Below are 14,701 nucleotides of genomic sequence, written 5' to 3'. Positions count from 1 at the left end.
TTCTGGGAAGGTCACCATATCTTACTGAACATCAGTTTCTTTATAATTAGCATAATAATATATATGAAACTGCCTTTTGATGAATCACTTCAGGTTTCAGTTTCCAAACTATAAAATGAAATTAATAATGGCACCTACCTCAAAGAGTTGTTGAAAGGATTATATCAATGAACCTCTGTAAAGCATTTAGCACAGTGTCTGGAATATACAAAGGACTGAACAGCAGTTATCATTATGATGTAATTAACTTAACAAAGGCTAGTTCTTTGTGGCCAAGAAATCTGATTTAAATGAGATGAAATGCAAGTATTTTTTAGGACTTAGATCATTTTTTTTTCTAGGATGTCGGTGCAATCTTAGGCAATGCCACTGAAGCAGCTGTATCATCCTTGGTGAGAAATCTTTCAGTCATAATTCAGCAAAGCCCATCAACCACATCTGGGAATCTGGCTTCAGTTGTGTCAATTCTGGAAAATATTTCATTCCTATCACTGGAAAGCCGTTTCAGAGTGTCTCATGCAACAATGGAGGTATGGTCTGCCTGGGCTTAGAAAGCCCCTTTTCGATGTTCCTTCTCATTAAGAGGCAGGAGGAAAACCTGGAGGATGGGGAGCTATTTGGAAAGACCTGATGAAAAAAAACTTTTTTATGCAAGTTAGCATGTCACAGCTTTATTGAGTGATTCATGAGTCTGACAGCACCCCATTCAGAAAATAGAAAGGAGCTCCACCAGGGAGGTGGAAGGGGAAGTTTAAATAGGGCAAGTACAGAAGCAAGTGAAGAAATGTTCTGATTGGCTGATGTTAAGTTTCCATTGTACATGGCAGAGGCGGGGGAGGGGGTGTTCTACAATGTGGGGAGCGGATATACATTGGTCCGTACCATATGCTTGTCCAATTGGATAAGCTCTCTCTCCTGGACCTAAATTGGTTAATCAAAAGTATTATTCATCTGCAGTTATGTAGGGTATACTCCATTGTTCTATTTTCTTGGAAATCCCCTGTAAGTTAACTGTTTTTTGTCTTCTAGTCAAGCCTTTTCAGAAAGGGTCCCTCCCGGCAACACCCAATGCAGGCAGCCATTTTATTTTACTTAGACCAAAGAACTGTGTACAGAGCCAGTGGGAGCTTTACTGCTTTCTCTGCAGTACACATGGAACTCTTGGGATCTGTTTTGTGAGTTCAGTGTCTGAGGCTGCCCGGGTAGCACCTTGCTTACAGGAAGGGATGAGTCTTTGCATTGTATGATATAGGCACCCACATTTTTTTACATATGTCTGTAATCTACAATCCTTCCTTCCTGTGGCCATAATCTCTGATTTTTAGTAGTGCATATTTTTAAAAAAACCAAAACCCCTCTCTAGACTGAGAAATTCATAATTGAGTTGCATATTTAAAAAGTAACTTTTAAAATCCCTCAAAAATACTCTTTCACTATAAGAAAACAAATAAGTAAAAAGGAAAAAAAATATCTATAATCTGATCAATCAAGAATGACTGCTAACATTTTAGGCAGAGTCTCAATGCCTAGAAGAATGACAAGTGACACATAGCAGGCACTCAATATTTATTAAATAAATATCCTTCCAAACATTTTGTATATATGCATGTTAAATAAAATATAATACTTTATAATATATAATGTTACATAATTACACACTGATAATTATATGGTGAACATCATGTCAAACATGACATTAAATATGAATAAGTTCAACTCCCTGGATGAAAGAAAAGTTGCTCAGACCTGTTTAGAAAAATAAAAAATAAAGACCACATGTTGTTTACTGGAGACCAACTAAAACAAAATGACACAAAAAGATTAAAAATAAAATGTAAAATGAAAACAGAGCAGGCAAACACGAACCAAGAGAGAGCAGAGATTCCTGGGACTGGGGCGGGGTGGAGGTGGGAGTTGGGGGAGGGGGGGCACCTGCAGCAGAATGTCTGGGAACCAAAGCCCTAAGCAAGAGGGAGGTTCTGTGGGAGAAAGGAGCAATTTTTGAGGAGTTGCTTGGAAAGGAATCTCAAACCTAGATGAATGCCTAAAGGCCACAGTACCATACTTCCTTTGCTCATGCCAAGCCAAGTTTGTAAGGATTTGGGTTTTATATTTTCATATAGTAAACAAGAAAACATAAACAAACATGAATAAATCTTGAACATCCATGACATGAATTTAGAACTCTGATGTCAGCAAAACAATCTAGGAAAGCGTTAAAATATTTCAATCTTTGAGCCTTAGCCTGAATAATAATGCAGTCATTTTGGACATTTCAGGATGAAAAAAATGCATATTCATGCCACCCAAATTGCAGGAGTCCTTCTCATATGTTCTGAAACCCCACTGTGCTTACAATCGGCCTGAAGTGATTACCCTGGAATGTAAAAATTTGATTCTGCTGACCTGTCTGTTAAATCAATGCTCCAACTGTGTGGAGCAACTGAGCTGAACTTAATGAGTTTTATGGGGTTCTCAGCTGAGCCAATTTTCTGCGCAATTTTCCTGTCCTTAATATGATGACTATCTACTCCTCAGGCCTCTTACCTGTTTACTTAAAATACAAACTAGCTTTCCTCCTTGTATTTTAGGATATCATCAATATCGCCGACCATGTCCTTAATTCAGCATTAGTATCCAATTGGACAGTATTACTGCAGGAAGAAAAGCATGTCAGCTCACGGTTACTGGAGACATTGGAAAATATTAGCGTCCTCGTTCCTCTGACAGCTCTGCCTCTGAACTTTTCTCGGGAATTTATTAGCTGGAAAGGAATTCCAGTTTCCAAAAGCCAACTTCAGAAGGGCTACAACTATCAAACCGAAATGTTTCAAAAAAATTCGTCCATTCCCATCAGAAGCCATGTGTTAATTGGATCAGACCAATTCCAGGACTCTCTTCCAGAAACAATTATTACCATGGCCTCATTGACCCTGGGGCACATTCTACCTACCACCAAAAATGGAAATGCTCACATCAATGGACCTGTGATATCCACAGTTATCCAAAACTATCCCATACATGAAATTTTCCTGACTTTTTCTAAGATAGAGTCAAACCTCAGCCAACCTCATTGTGTGTTTTGGGATTTCAGTCAATTATGGTGGAACAATGCGGGCTGCTACCTAGTGAATGAAACTCCAGACACCGTAACATGTCGATGTACTCACCTGACCTCTTTCTCCATGCTGATGTCACCCTTTGTCCCACCTGCGTTCATCCCCGTTGGGAAATGGATCACTTATGTAGGATTGGGCATTTCCATTGGAAGCCTCATCTTATGCCTGATTATTGAGGCTCTGTTTTGGAAGCAGATCAAGAAAAACCAAACGTCACATACACGCCATATTTGCATGGTGAACATAGCCCTGTCCCTCCTGATTGCTGATGTTTGGTTTATTGTAGCTGCCACTGTGGACAGCATGACAAACTCTTCTGGAGTCTGCATAGCTGCAGTGTTCTTTACTCAATTTTTCTACCTCTCCTTGTTCTTTTGGATGCTTGTGCTTGGAATCCTGCTGGCCTATCGGATCATCCTCATGTTCCATCACATGGCCATGTCTTTAATGATGGCCATTGGGTTCTGCCTGGGCTATGGGTGCCCTCTTGTTATATCTGTCATCACGATTGCAGTCACACAACCCAGCAATGGCTACAAAAGGAAGGATGCATGTTGGCTTAACTGGTCCGATAGGAGCAAGCCTCTCTTGGCCTTCGCTGTTCCTGCACTAACTATAGTGGCTGTGAATTTGGTTGTGGTGCTGTTAGTACTTACGAAGCTCTGCAGGCCGGCTGTTGGAGAAAGACTGAACCAGGACAACAAGACCGCTGTCATCCGCATGGGGAAGAGCCTACTCATTCTGACCCCTTTGCTGGGACTCACCTGGGGCTTTGGCATAGGGACAATGGTGGACAGCCAGAGTCTGGCGTGGCATGTTATTTTTGCTTTATTCAATGCCTTTCAGGTGAGAACAATAAGAATAACCCGTTATATCCTGAGGTAACTGGACTAACTATAGAGAACTCAGGTTGTTAAAACCACTTTGGAGGCCATCTCATCCATCTGCAGCAGGACTTTAATCTAAACTGCATGGAAACAGTAAATATTTTTAAAAAATCCATTTCCCCAATGGCTTCTCTCATATAGTGAAGCAGAATATTCAACTTCTTCAGCAATCCATTTTAGGGTTTTACATCTGTTAAGAGTTCACACAACTAATGTTAATCCCTCTTGCTGCCAAGTCTTCCTTTGTGCAGACCTCTGTGAAAAAAGCATACAAAGAAAAGGAAGCAAATCAACATGACTTGTGGACTCTGAATGGTGCAATACTGCAGGGGCGGGCAAACTTTGACCAGCAGCCTGTTTTTGTAACTTTAAGTTTTTTTTTGGAAAACAGCCAAGCCAGTCATTTACCTGCTTTCTATGACCCATCACCTACATTTTGTGCTAAAACAGAAGGGTTTCATAGTTACAAAAGTGACTGCATAGTCCACAAAGCCAAAAATATTTACTCCTTCGTTCTTTACAGAAAATGTTTGCAAACCTCTGCTGCAGAAGGTGGGCTTTACTAGCTATATCATAGACTGTTCTGAGAGTATGTAGAAAAAGTAATCCTTAGCTTTTGATGAACCTGGAAGAGAACCTTCATTCCTGGTTCAATGAAAGTCTTTCCTGATGACCTCTAGACAATTACTCAAGGATGTGGGGTTAAACTTTTGGGTTCTAGTATTAAATAGATCTGAATCAAATAGAGCACTCTACCAGCTGTGTGGTCCCTAACAAATGACTTAATCTCTCTGAACCTCAATTTCTTCATCTGTTAAAGGGGGATAACAATAATACTTATAGAGTAAAAGTAAGAATTAAGGGAGATAATTTAACACTTAGCACCATGCCTGGCACACAGAAAATGTTCACTTTGTGTTTCTTAAAAATAGCTGCTTTCATACCTACATCATCCACCAGTTAATATTTAGGTGGTAGAGCAGATTGCAGTCAAGAAGTGCATGTACCTAAAGGTGACACGTTTTAGGGGGCTCATGTTGGGGAGTGGGAGGGCAGGCTCAAGGTGATATGCTATCTGAATAGTCAGCCAAGAGTACCCTTAACAGGAGGATTTCAAGGTCCAAGAAAACCTCTGCTAAGGATTCCCCAAGGGTTGTGTTCAGAGGAAAGGGTGCTGGTGGAGGTTGACTTGCTTGACTTGGCCACAGGATTGGATCCCAGTGTCCACTGCCTTTGTAGATGCTTAGTGAACTCTTCTTAAATGCCTGGTCCAAAGAAAACTATTATCCAAAAGCAAATGGCAACAATTTATTTCTGGTCAGGGGTGACACTGGGGAGGAGTGAAGCCCCATAGGCATTTAAAACTCATTCACTCACTCATTTGTTTATTTATACATTCAACAACAAAAAATTGTGTGATTCCAGGCACCCTGGGAATTGCACAGTGTCCTTGTCTTCAAGGAACCTACAATTTAGATAAGACAAGAAAACAATTTCAATGTTGAGTGATATATATATGTATTTTACATGTGATTCATTCCTTTTTTTTTAAGGGGTTTTTCATCTTATGTTTTGGAATCCTCTTGGATAGTAAGGTATGTGTATTTGTTTCTCTTTTTATCCTCTAACCCAGGCATCTTTAAACCTCTACCCTTTAGTTCAAGGACTTTCATTTATATAATAAGAGGGTTGGACTATAGGTACTTTTGTAATACAGTTCTATAATTTTATAAAATATAGCTCATTCAGGAAACAAAGGAACTAAATAGTCACTGCTGATAATAATGTTTGATATAGAACTAAATGCAACATGTAACATGAAGATTATTGGCAAAAAAGGAAAAAGAAAAAGAAAATTACTTCAACTTCAATTTTCATACCTTAACATCTAAGTTGACACTAAAGAACAACAACTTCTTTCCTTAAGTGGTGAATTTCTTTTGTTCCTTGAATCTGTTTCTCCATCTATTTAGAATATGCTAAAAGATAAATCTACTTCTATATTTCAAGAGTTATATGGATGTTAAATAGTCTCTAACATTACGTAAATTACCTAATATAGAACAATCAGTGTGGGTGAGACATAATAGGAAAAGAGAATTTAAAAATAATTTGTTTCATAATTTTTCCCGAACATTGAACAACTTTGTTGAAGGAGGTGAAGATAATAAGTAATAGATGTAAAAGAGTCTTTGTTTTGATAAAAAGATAAGAATATTTTATGTTTTGCACAATTACTGAACTTGCACAAACCCCTGTTTATAAATAAGCAATTTGTTGTTCTTAACTGGAATAAAAAATAATTCCCTTGTTGGCACCATTCACATGGTCAGGAAATCTTCATTTCAAAGGTAAACTTCATTGTAGCAATTATTGCCAATGACAAATATCTAGAATCTGAATTATTATGGTATTGTTTATTTAATTCTAATTTTGTGTATAGGTAAAGAGTCTAAGCATATAATTCCTTCTATTAGATACCCTAGCTCATAGTCTTTTAAGTCCTTCAGTATAAATTACTATTAAATAACAATTTCAATCCTCATTTTTGTTCTTAGTTTGTCTGTGTATGATTGTATGTGTATAACTTATTAACATTTCTTCGTTTCGCCTATAGCTGCGACAATTTCTGTTCAACAAGTTGTCTCCATTCAGTTCTTTGACACAGCCATCGAAGGTAATTGTCTTTTACTGTCATGGATCCAATACCAGAAGCCCAGGTTTTGCCTTTTTCTCTTTATGCCAACAGCAAGCCTTCTTTTGCATAAATCCCTTGAGTTTCTTTCACCATATTCCTGCCACCAGGCCTAGTGTGTGGCACAAGGCAGATACTCTTCATCAAGAAGTAGACTCTGGCAGCCTCCACAGATTCTGCTTTCACAAAGACTGGACTTACAGAGTTACAGCTTAGTTTCTGTGACTCAGCTCCTGCTGTTTGACCAAGAGCTTAGACCCATAACCTTACGTCCTGAAGAGGCATCTTCTTCCGGAACCACACAGAGTCCCTGGAAAGCATTGCAACTTGAGATTGCTCTCTTCAAATGGGACAGGATTTCTCCCCCAGTCCCCCACCCCATTCCCCCCGTTGCCTGCTGTCTGTGTCCATTCACTGTGTGTTCTTCTGTGTCTGCTTGTATTCTTATTAGGTGGCTCCTGAAACTGGTCCTGGGACCTTCTAGAGTGGGAGAGAGGCGATTACTCTTTTGCACCACCTCAGCTCCCTGTTCTGCTGTGTCTTCTCATTTTCTCTCCTCTGTGTCTCTTGGTGCATCATCTGCTGTACCAGCTCTCCATGTCAGGTGGTGCTCCTGGACGGGGCTGGCTTTCCCGTGCTGGGTGGCATTCCCACGTTGGCCGGCACTCTGCATGGACCAGCTTGCCATGTGGGACAGATTGCCCTCACCAGAAGACCCTGGGCATTGAACCCTCAACCTCCTATATGGTGGTTGGGAGCCCAGTTGGTTGAGCCACATCTCTTTCCCAGGATGCAGTTTTAAATGCAATGATCTTGACCTCAAATTATTTTTCTTTAAGGTTATATTGTATGTTTGCTGAACTTGAGTTCTAGAAAAGTAATTCCTTTGAGTTGAAAGATTTAGACAGTTCTCATTTCTGTCTCTAAGATAATTTTTTGTTTGTTCCATGGATCAATGTGGGGTAGCTACTTATATCTTGGTGAAAATGAGGAAGCCATCACTAGGCTATCCACTGCATGTAATAAGAATCTATTTCTCCTACTTTGGTTTGGCTTCCTCATGACATGGACTATGGCAGCTAATGGAACTTATTCTTTCTAATATTCCCAGGTCTAATAAGTGTCTATCATACAGTAGGCACTCAATATACAATATTCAATTAATGAATAAATGAATGATTAATTAATAATGGGAAAAGATGTACTGTATTTTAATGCTTTTCTTTCTCAACAAATGCATGCTTTTTGTTTTATATATTTTATTTGAGCTTAATAATTTCACTTTTAAATTTTTGAATTCTGTATAGCCTCTGTATAGTACCTAAGAAGGAATATTCACAAAAATATTTGAATGTTAAGATTGGCAACAGTAAAGCAAAGCTTTACCTGGAGACCATTTTTATCAAGGTTATTGTTTTTCTTCCAAGGGTTTATCTTCTAGAGATAAATATGCAAGCCAAAGAAATGTAAGCATGGACATAAAAAAGTATAGTATCTCCTTTAAGCCTGTTTTCTAGTGTGTTGGTAGAAGTTGCAAAAATATTCAGGAAACAAAATCGCGTAGAAGTAAGATCTTAGGCATTTTAAATAGATTAAAAGTGAAGAAAGGGTAAGGAAGTAACAACTCTAATTTCTTGAGGAAAGATTAATGCACTAGGTAGAAAGAATAAAGGACATCAAGAAGCCAGAAAATGCAGACCATCACTAAAAGAATATTATTAATGTTCAACGGACTTGTTTCTCTTTTATGCAGCAAAACTCATGCGAATTATCTGCCAAACCCAAATTCTCAAAGCCTTTCAACCCATTGCAACACAAAGGTAAGTTACAATAAAATCAAAGGTTATAAATTGTAGGAAGAGAGTATGAACACATCATCTGATGGAAATTCAATGTCAGCTTTTTTTTAATGCATCTGAAAAGTGTGAGAACATCAACTGGCCACGTGTCCTTATGTTCAGGCTCACTGGCTAATAGAAAAAGTTGGGGGGTTGAGGCTCCTGGAGACCAGAGATTGTCACTCTTTATCTTTGTCACAACTTAACCCCATTTCCTCAGTGAGACTTTTAAAGCTGTAGCACTCTGGGTGAAGGAGTATGGTTAGATGAGCATGGATGTGTCTTTACTGGAGGATCACCTACTGGTCCATGTTTTCCTAAGTGTGAGAGGGTACTGCCCCCTTTGCTTCGTTCCTGTGTTCACATATTGATTATTACTAAAGTCTATGGTAGTCAGCTACTGGAAGACCAATCTTTAAACCTGCAAATAGACACAGTACTCCTGCAGGACAAGGGTGGGGCATGGGGGTTGAGGAGGGGACACTGCATTACAAGTCAAGTAGAAGTCATATTTAAGAACTGGAGTTTCATTTCACATTAAACAACGTTAATATACTCATGAAGATAGAAATATGGGCAACTGATTTTAGATTCTCATCAAAATCCCTGAAAGTTGAAGTGCCTGAAGAATGTACTTACTCATCCAGAACAGTCAGGTCCTCTTATCACAGCCTCTCACTAGCCTGTGTGCCTTTCATGTCTCTTCACCTTTTTGGGCGTTTGTTCTCCCAATCAGTAAAATGAAACTAAGACATCACTAAGTTTCCTCCCAGCAATAACATTCTGTGATCGTGAATCTACTTTATCTCATTCCCCAGTACTTTTGAAAACATGTGGGGCTTCTCTTCTCAAGTGAGAGATGACTGACAACCTCAGGCTTCTATGTGTCAATGAAATGCTGTGCCTATCGACCAGTTACCTTCTGTATCTTTCCCTAACATCTTCCTAAAACTATCCCCAGCCATAAAGGTAGACTTCTTTTTTTTTTTTTTTTTGTCTGATGCTCGATTTCAGCATAGCAGAAATCAATTTTATCCTCTTTTTCCTCCTTCAGGCAACTATATGCTATCTCATACTGGAGACTCCTCAAACAACATCATATTAACTCAGTTTTTATCAACTGAATAAGGTCAGGAACCACAAAATCAAGGAAAAAAATTTGGAGCAACTTGGTATTTAGAGCCACTTGTCAGTGAAGAGATTATGCTCAGTGTTATATGGGTTTTTTCTGATTTAGGAGACTGAGAATAAAATGAGGAAGTCTCAGAGGCTTCATCACTGCCTCCTTTATCTACAAATAAAGGGAGAGAAGATTTATTTTTCATGTGTATCGATTCAGAAAAATTGCCCCATAAATGCAGAAGAGTCTGCTTTATTGGAGTTTATATTGGTTGTACCTGCCTCTCAGTGCCACAAAATACAGTTTCCTTTAAAACAATATTATTCATGTGACATTTCCAATCATCTGGATTGGAAGGAGAAATCTTCATGAAATAGCCTTAGATAAACTGATGGACTATTTTCACTTTTGGTCAAGAAGACACTGGTGAAAGTTTCCTGGAGAGAAATGTGTTTCCTTGCCAAATTTTCTGGTTGGATTTTATACCTGTTTTTATTTTTTGGTTCTGTCACCTTAAAAGTTGATCAGATATAAAATGAAAAATTCTGTTTCAGATAGCTTTGTAGCCATTTATCAGGAAGTGTAATACTGTTTTCATAAGTAGTGCACTATTTTTTGGTTTGCAAAGCACCTTCATCTGGTCCAGCCAGTGACATGAGGTGTCCAGGCAGACCTAATGTAGAGATGAGGAAATGGAGGCTCGTAGGTTGAATTGACTCACCGAAGATTGTGAAGCTAGCAAAGGGGTCTCTGGCTTTTAGGACTTTTGGTTCCTACGCCATTTGTGCCACTTCAAAACATCCTTGAAGATTATCTACAATCCTAAGAAATCTTATGAGATCAGATACATGGCTCATTACTCTCAGAATTCTCTCTGTAAGAGACAAACTGAGAGTTTGGTTGTCATCTTCCAGAGTGATATCTCAAAATGCCCTGGTTTTCTTTCATCATATGCCAGTCACACTTTTTGGTAGTTATTTCCATGTGTAGTCAGTGCCACTTTTGGATGAGATGCAGTGTAGCAGGCTGATAGACCCTGTGTGAAGCAGCATTTCTTTCCATACGTCCATCGATTTTGGCAACCTGAGTTTCAGCCCTGACAACAGTGTCCAGAAGAACGAGATCCTTTGATTCATCCTTGCATCCGAAGTTGCCCAGACATTTGCAGTGCTGGTTTTCAGAGCAAGTGTTGATTTCTGTCCATAGTAAATATAGAGATGAAGATAATGATGGTGATGATAAAAAAGAGAATAAGAAGAAGTAACATTTTAGAGCGCTCACAATGTGCCAGCACTATTCTAAGTGCCTTGCATGTTTTAACTCATTTAATTACACGACAAACCTGTGAGATTGGGAATATATTAATCCCCATTTCACAGCTGCAAATACTAAGGCACAGATATTGGAGCAAGTTTATATGAAAGTGGCTGGGCCAGGATAGTAGTTATGGATGTTGAATTACTATAAGCAGAGTTATGTAAGTCAGGCTAGAAAGAGGTGGCATTGTTCATTTAATTATATTTAGAATCCTGGATCTTTAGTCTATGAGGATTTTAGGCATCATCCAATCCACTCTTTCATATGTAACCCAGATGTCCTGAAGCTCCGCGTGAAGGCACATCTACTTTTAATGTCTACCCAGAGCAGGAGTTCATAACCAGGTGTCCATGAGCTTGAATTGAAATTCAAAAAAACATTATTCTTGTGGGGACATGTTGGTGGGGATGTGATAGGGTTATTAAATAGTACACAGTATAGTGTGACTTAGTAAGGGGTTCGTGGAACAAAAAAGATTAAGAAACTCTGATCTACAGTATCTGGAATCCCTATTGGCCTGATTAATTGAAATTAGAGTCATTCAAAGTATCTAGCAGTTACTTCTTGAAGTCTCCAAAGGAAAACCGTAGGACAGTTTCACAGCATGACCACAACTTTCCAGGGACACTGCATATGGCTACACAGGTTGTGCATAACTCTAGAAATATCTTCCTCACCCTCAGTGACAATAATGGTGCCACTAAATAGTTCGGGCTACAATCTTCACAGCCACATGTGGCAACTCTGACTGGATCCTTTCCTTGGCCTTTCTCTCTCTTGCTCTGGTTCTCACAAGCCCAAAGTTGCTACTTACAGAATCACTTTGATGAATTCCTATTCCCCTGCCAGCCTGTCATGGAAATGTCAATGTCTATGCCAAGACTTCTGATTCCAGATGCTTCTAAAGCTTCTAGTGCTCGTGGCTCAGAGTAGCTTCTTCCCTATTGCTGCCACACTTTGCAACTAGGCCCAAGAGCATGCCTGGGTGCCCCCACAGCTAACAGCTCTGTCTGTGGGCTAGGGAGATCAGATGTGGGAGCCTGCCCTCAGTAAGCCTGTAGAGGTTAAACCTCAGGCTGGTCAGTCTCTGCTCAATATACCTTCATTCTCCTACTGATGAGAGAGAAGAGTTATGGATGCAAGTTCACAACACCTGTGTGGGAGTCACTGACAGAGGTAGGTTGTAAAGGTTGATTTTATGGCAGCCCTTTGGTGCTCAGGCCAGACTCTCTGGCACAACATCTCCTACTTGGGGTTGAGCGTCTGAGAGACTCAATCCCACCAAACCATATGGTAGGCATATTGAAGGAGGACATCAAAGAGATTTCTGAATCGGCTGCTTTGAGACTTACAGTCCTAAGAATGTCTTTTAGCCTCCTGACCAGAAAGGGCATCATATTATGCAAATAAAGAGAGCATGGGGAACTTCTGGTTAATGGTATTGGATTAAATATTTGCGTATAGCAAATTCTTACTCAGGGCTCCAAGGGGCAGCAAGATACAGCACATAAAATATACAAAAAAGGAAAGGTTCAAAGTAAATGACTGAGAACCCAGTAGATGATTCCATAACCCACAAAGATATGTAAGGATCAAAGAGAATTTTATGAGAAGGAGTTCCTTGGACAAAGCTGCTCCATAAGACTCCCTACGTCCCTACTGACAACAACGGGAGTGTGGGACACCTGCCCCCTCACTTCAAGTTTGGCGAAAGGCAATTTCCCAAATTTCTATAGGACCATGAAAATTAGGGGTATGGTTGGCAGGAGTCTGAATCTTGTGTGGAACTGTGGAGGAAGAGAATGGGTCCACTCACAGTTCTAGTAGTGGAGCTTTTCTCTTGAGGCCAGCCTGCATGCCTAGAGTTTGTCAGGACAATGGATGTGTGGATGTTGCCTATGGTACATAGTTGGCCATATGAGAGAGAGAGCTAGCATGGGGATGTCTTGATGTCCTGTCTGATAGGCCACCCAGAGCAGCCAGAAGCTTGAGGTGAAGCCAAATAAGAGGATGAGGAAGGAGTTACAAGTGATCACCTGGATTACAGGTGAGTCTGCATGGGTTAAAGGACTTGAAGGTTAGAGTCTGGGCTATAGGAATCTGCAAAAAGTCCTTGAATACCCTCTCTTTTATTATGCAGTTATTCTCCAGGGAGCACGACCCCATCTCATACAACAAACCCCTCTTCCCTGGGAGCAGTGGGGAGAGAAAATCAGAAATGTCAGTGGCTGCTAGCTGGGAGCCTAGAGAGTGAGCAATGCTAAGCCGAAGTGTCAGTCAGTGGGGGAAGATGTGCTAGGGCAAGCAGCCAACACAAAGCAGGACTCAGTTGGGGGAGAAGAAAAATGTAAAGCTAAATCATTTGTAGTTTTTATTATGATATGAGCCTAGGTATCCTAGTTACCAAATTGAGAGCATGTTTAGCTATTTAAAGTTATGAGAATGCTGCCATTCTTGATAATGTAGGAGTGAAAGTATGTTGGGAAGGAAATGCGTCTCCCAGTGAATAAATTTTATAGGGATGATGAGGAACAAAAAAATAATATGAGTTTGATCAAGTATCACATGTCAAGTTTGTCCAAGCTACTGATTACATACACAGTAACCTCAGGTCCCTCCCAAAAAGGTACTAAAAAAAAAACACAAAAAGACTTTTAAAAAAAGATATTATAATACTTTCTATTGCTGTGTTTAAAAATAACAAGCTTAGTGGTGTAGAACAACATACGTTTATTATCTTTCTGTTGGTCAGGAGTCCAGGCACAGCTTACTTGAATCCTCTGCTCAGAATCTTACAAGACAAAAATCAAGGTGCTGACTGGGCTGCACTTTTGGCTGGAAATTCGACTGGGGGATGAATCTACTTCCAAGCTCATTCAGGTTATTGACAGAATTGATTTCCTTGAAGTTGTAGGATTGAAACCCCCTGGCTTTTTGCCAACTGTTGGCTGGAGACTGCCTTCAGATCCTAGTGGCTACCCACATTTCCTTTCCACGAAAGTTTTCCAACATAACCACTTATTCATCAAGCCTGCAAGGAGAATCTTTAGCTGCCATCTGCTTGTAAAATGTTGTCTTATATAATGTAAAGTAATAGCAGATTGACATCCCGTCATTGGTTAGAAGTAAATCACGGGTCCTAGCCACACTCATGGGAAGGGAATTACTGGGGGTCACAGACATGCACTCCCAAGGACAGGGAACAGGGGAAGAGACAACTGTGACAAAAAGTTTGGAAAGCTGGTGGGTGAGCGCTAACTGATTTAAAAGATGTAAGGAAGCCAAGCATTAAGTTAGCAGTGGGGAAAGCCAAGAAGCAACCTGCTTTTACAGTGCAGAATCCCCTAAAAGACTCAAGATTTGGCAGTACCAGTTTCCTTAAGAAGTGAGTGAATAGGGGAGTAATCTGTAGAGCTGATTCAAAGTCAATTTAGGAAACAGGTAGATCCCCAGATTCCTCCCTAACCCTAAGCAGCCAAACAACTGTTCCTTCCTCTACCCTAGCAATAGATTATCTGAAGATGTGGGGGAAAAAAGAGGGATATTTGAACTGGGAGGCACCAGACATAATTTTTTTTGTTGTCTATTTGTTTGTTTTTGGCACCAGACATAACTGAAGGTAGATTTACTGCCTTGAAAACAAGGAGTTCAGTGAAAGTCAATAAACACTGGCAGCAAGACTTATATCCTTTAAACAAGTGAATGGAGCAGTTCTCTCTGGAGAA

The 14,701-nt window shown here is 39.9% G+C and overlaps 1 protein-coding gene across 4 annotated transcripts in view; it reads left to right on the top strand.

Moving 5' to 3' along the window:
- ADGRF1 (adhesion G protein-coupled receptor F1) overlaps positions 1 to 14,701 on the top strand; it is a 79,495-nt gene that overhangs the window by 41,159 nt on the left and 23,635 nt on the right. For 2 of the 4 annotated variants that reach the window (XM_058306854.1, XM_058306853.1), the window contains exons 11-16: positions 342 to 530; positions 2,592 to 3,965; positions 5,560 to 5,601; positions 6,624 to 6,683; positions 8,455 to 8,521; positions 9,594 to 9,856. In XM_058306854.1, the coding sequence (XP_058162837.1) occupies positions 342 to 530; positions 2,592 to 3,965; positions 5,560 to 5,601; positions 6,624 to 6,683; positions 8,455 to 8,521; positions 9,594 to 9,667 (1,806 nt within the window). In that variant the 3' untranslated portion in view covers positions 9,668 to 9,856. Of the gene's footprint in view, positions 1 to 341; positions 531 to 2,591; positions 3,966 to 5,559; positions 5,602 to 6,623; positions 6,684 to 8,454; positions 8,522 to 9,593; positions 9,857 to 14,701 lie in introns of those variants that run through there. The other 2 variants (XM_023587191.2, XM_023587188.2) reach the window with 1 other exon arrangement.

This window comes from Dasypus novemcinctus, chromosome 11 (genome assembly GCF_030445035.2).
Source record: "Dasypus novemcinctus isolate mDasNov1 chromosome 11, mDasNov1.1.hap2, whole genome shotgun sequence".
NCBI classification, from domain to species: Eukaryota; Metazoa; Chordata; class Mammalia; order Cingulata; family Dasypodidae; genus Dasypus; species Dasypus novemcinctus.
The sequence above is the reverse complement of the archived record's forward strand: the minus strand, read 5'-3'. Positions and strand labels throughout refer to the sequence as shown.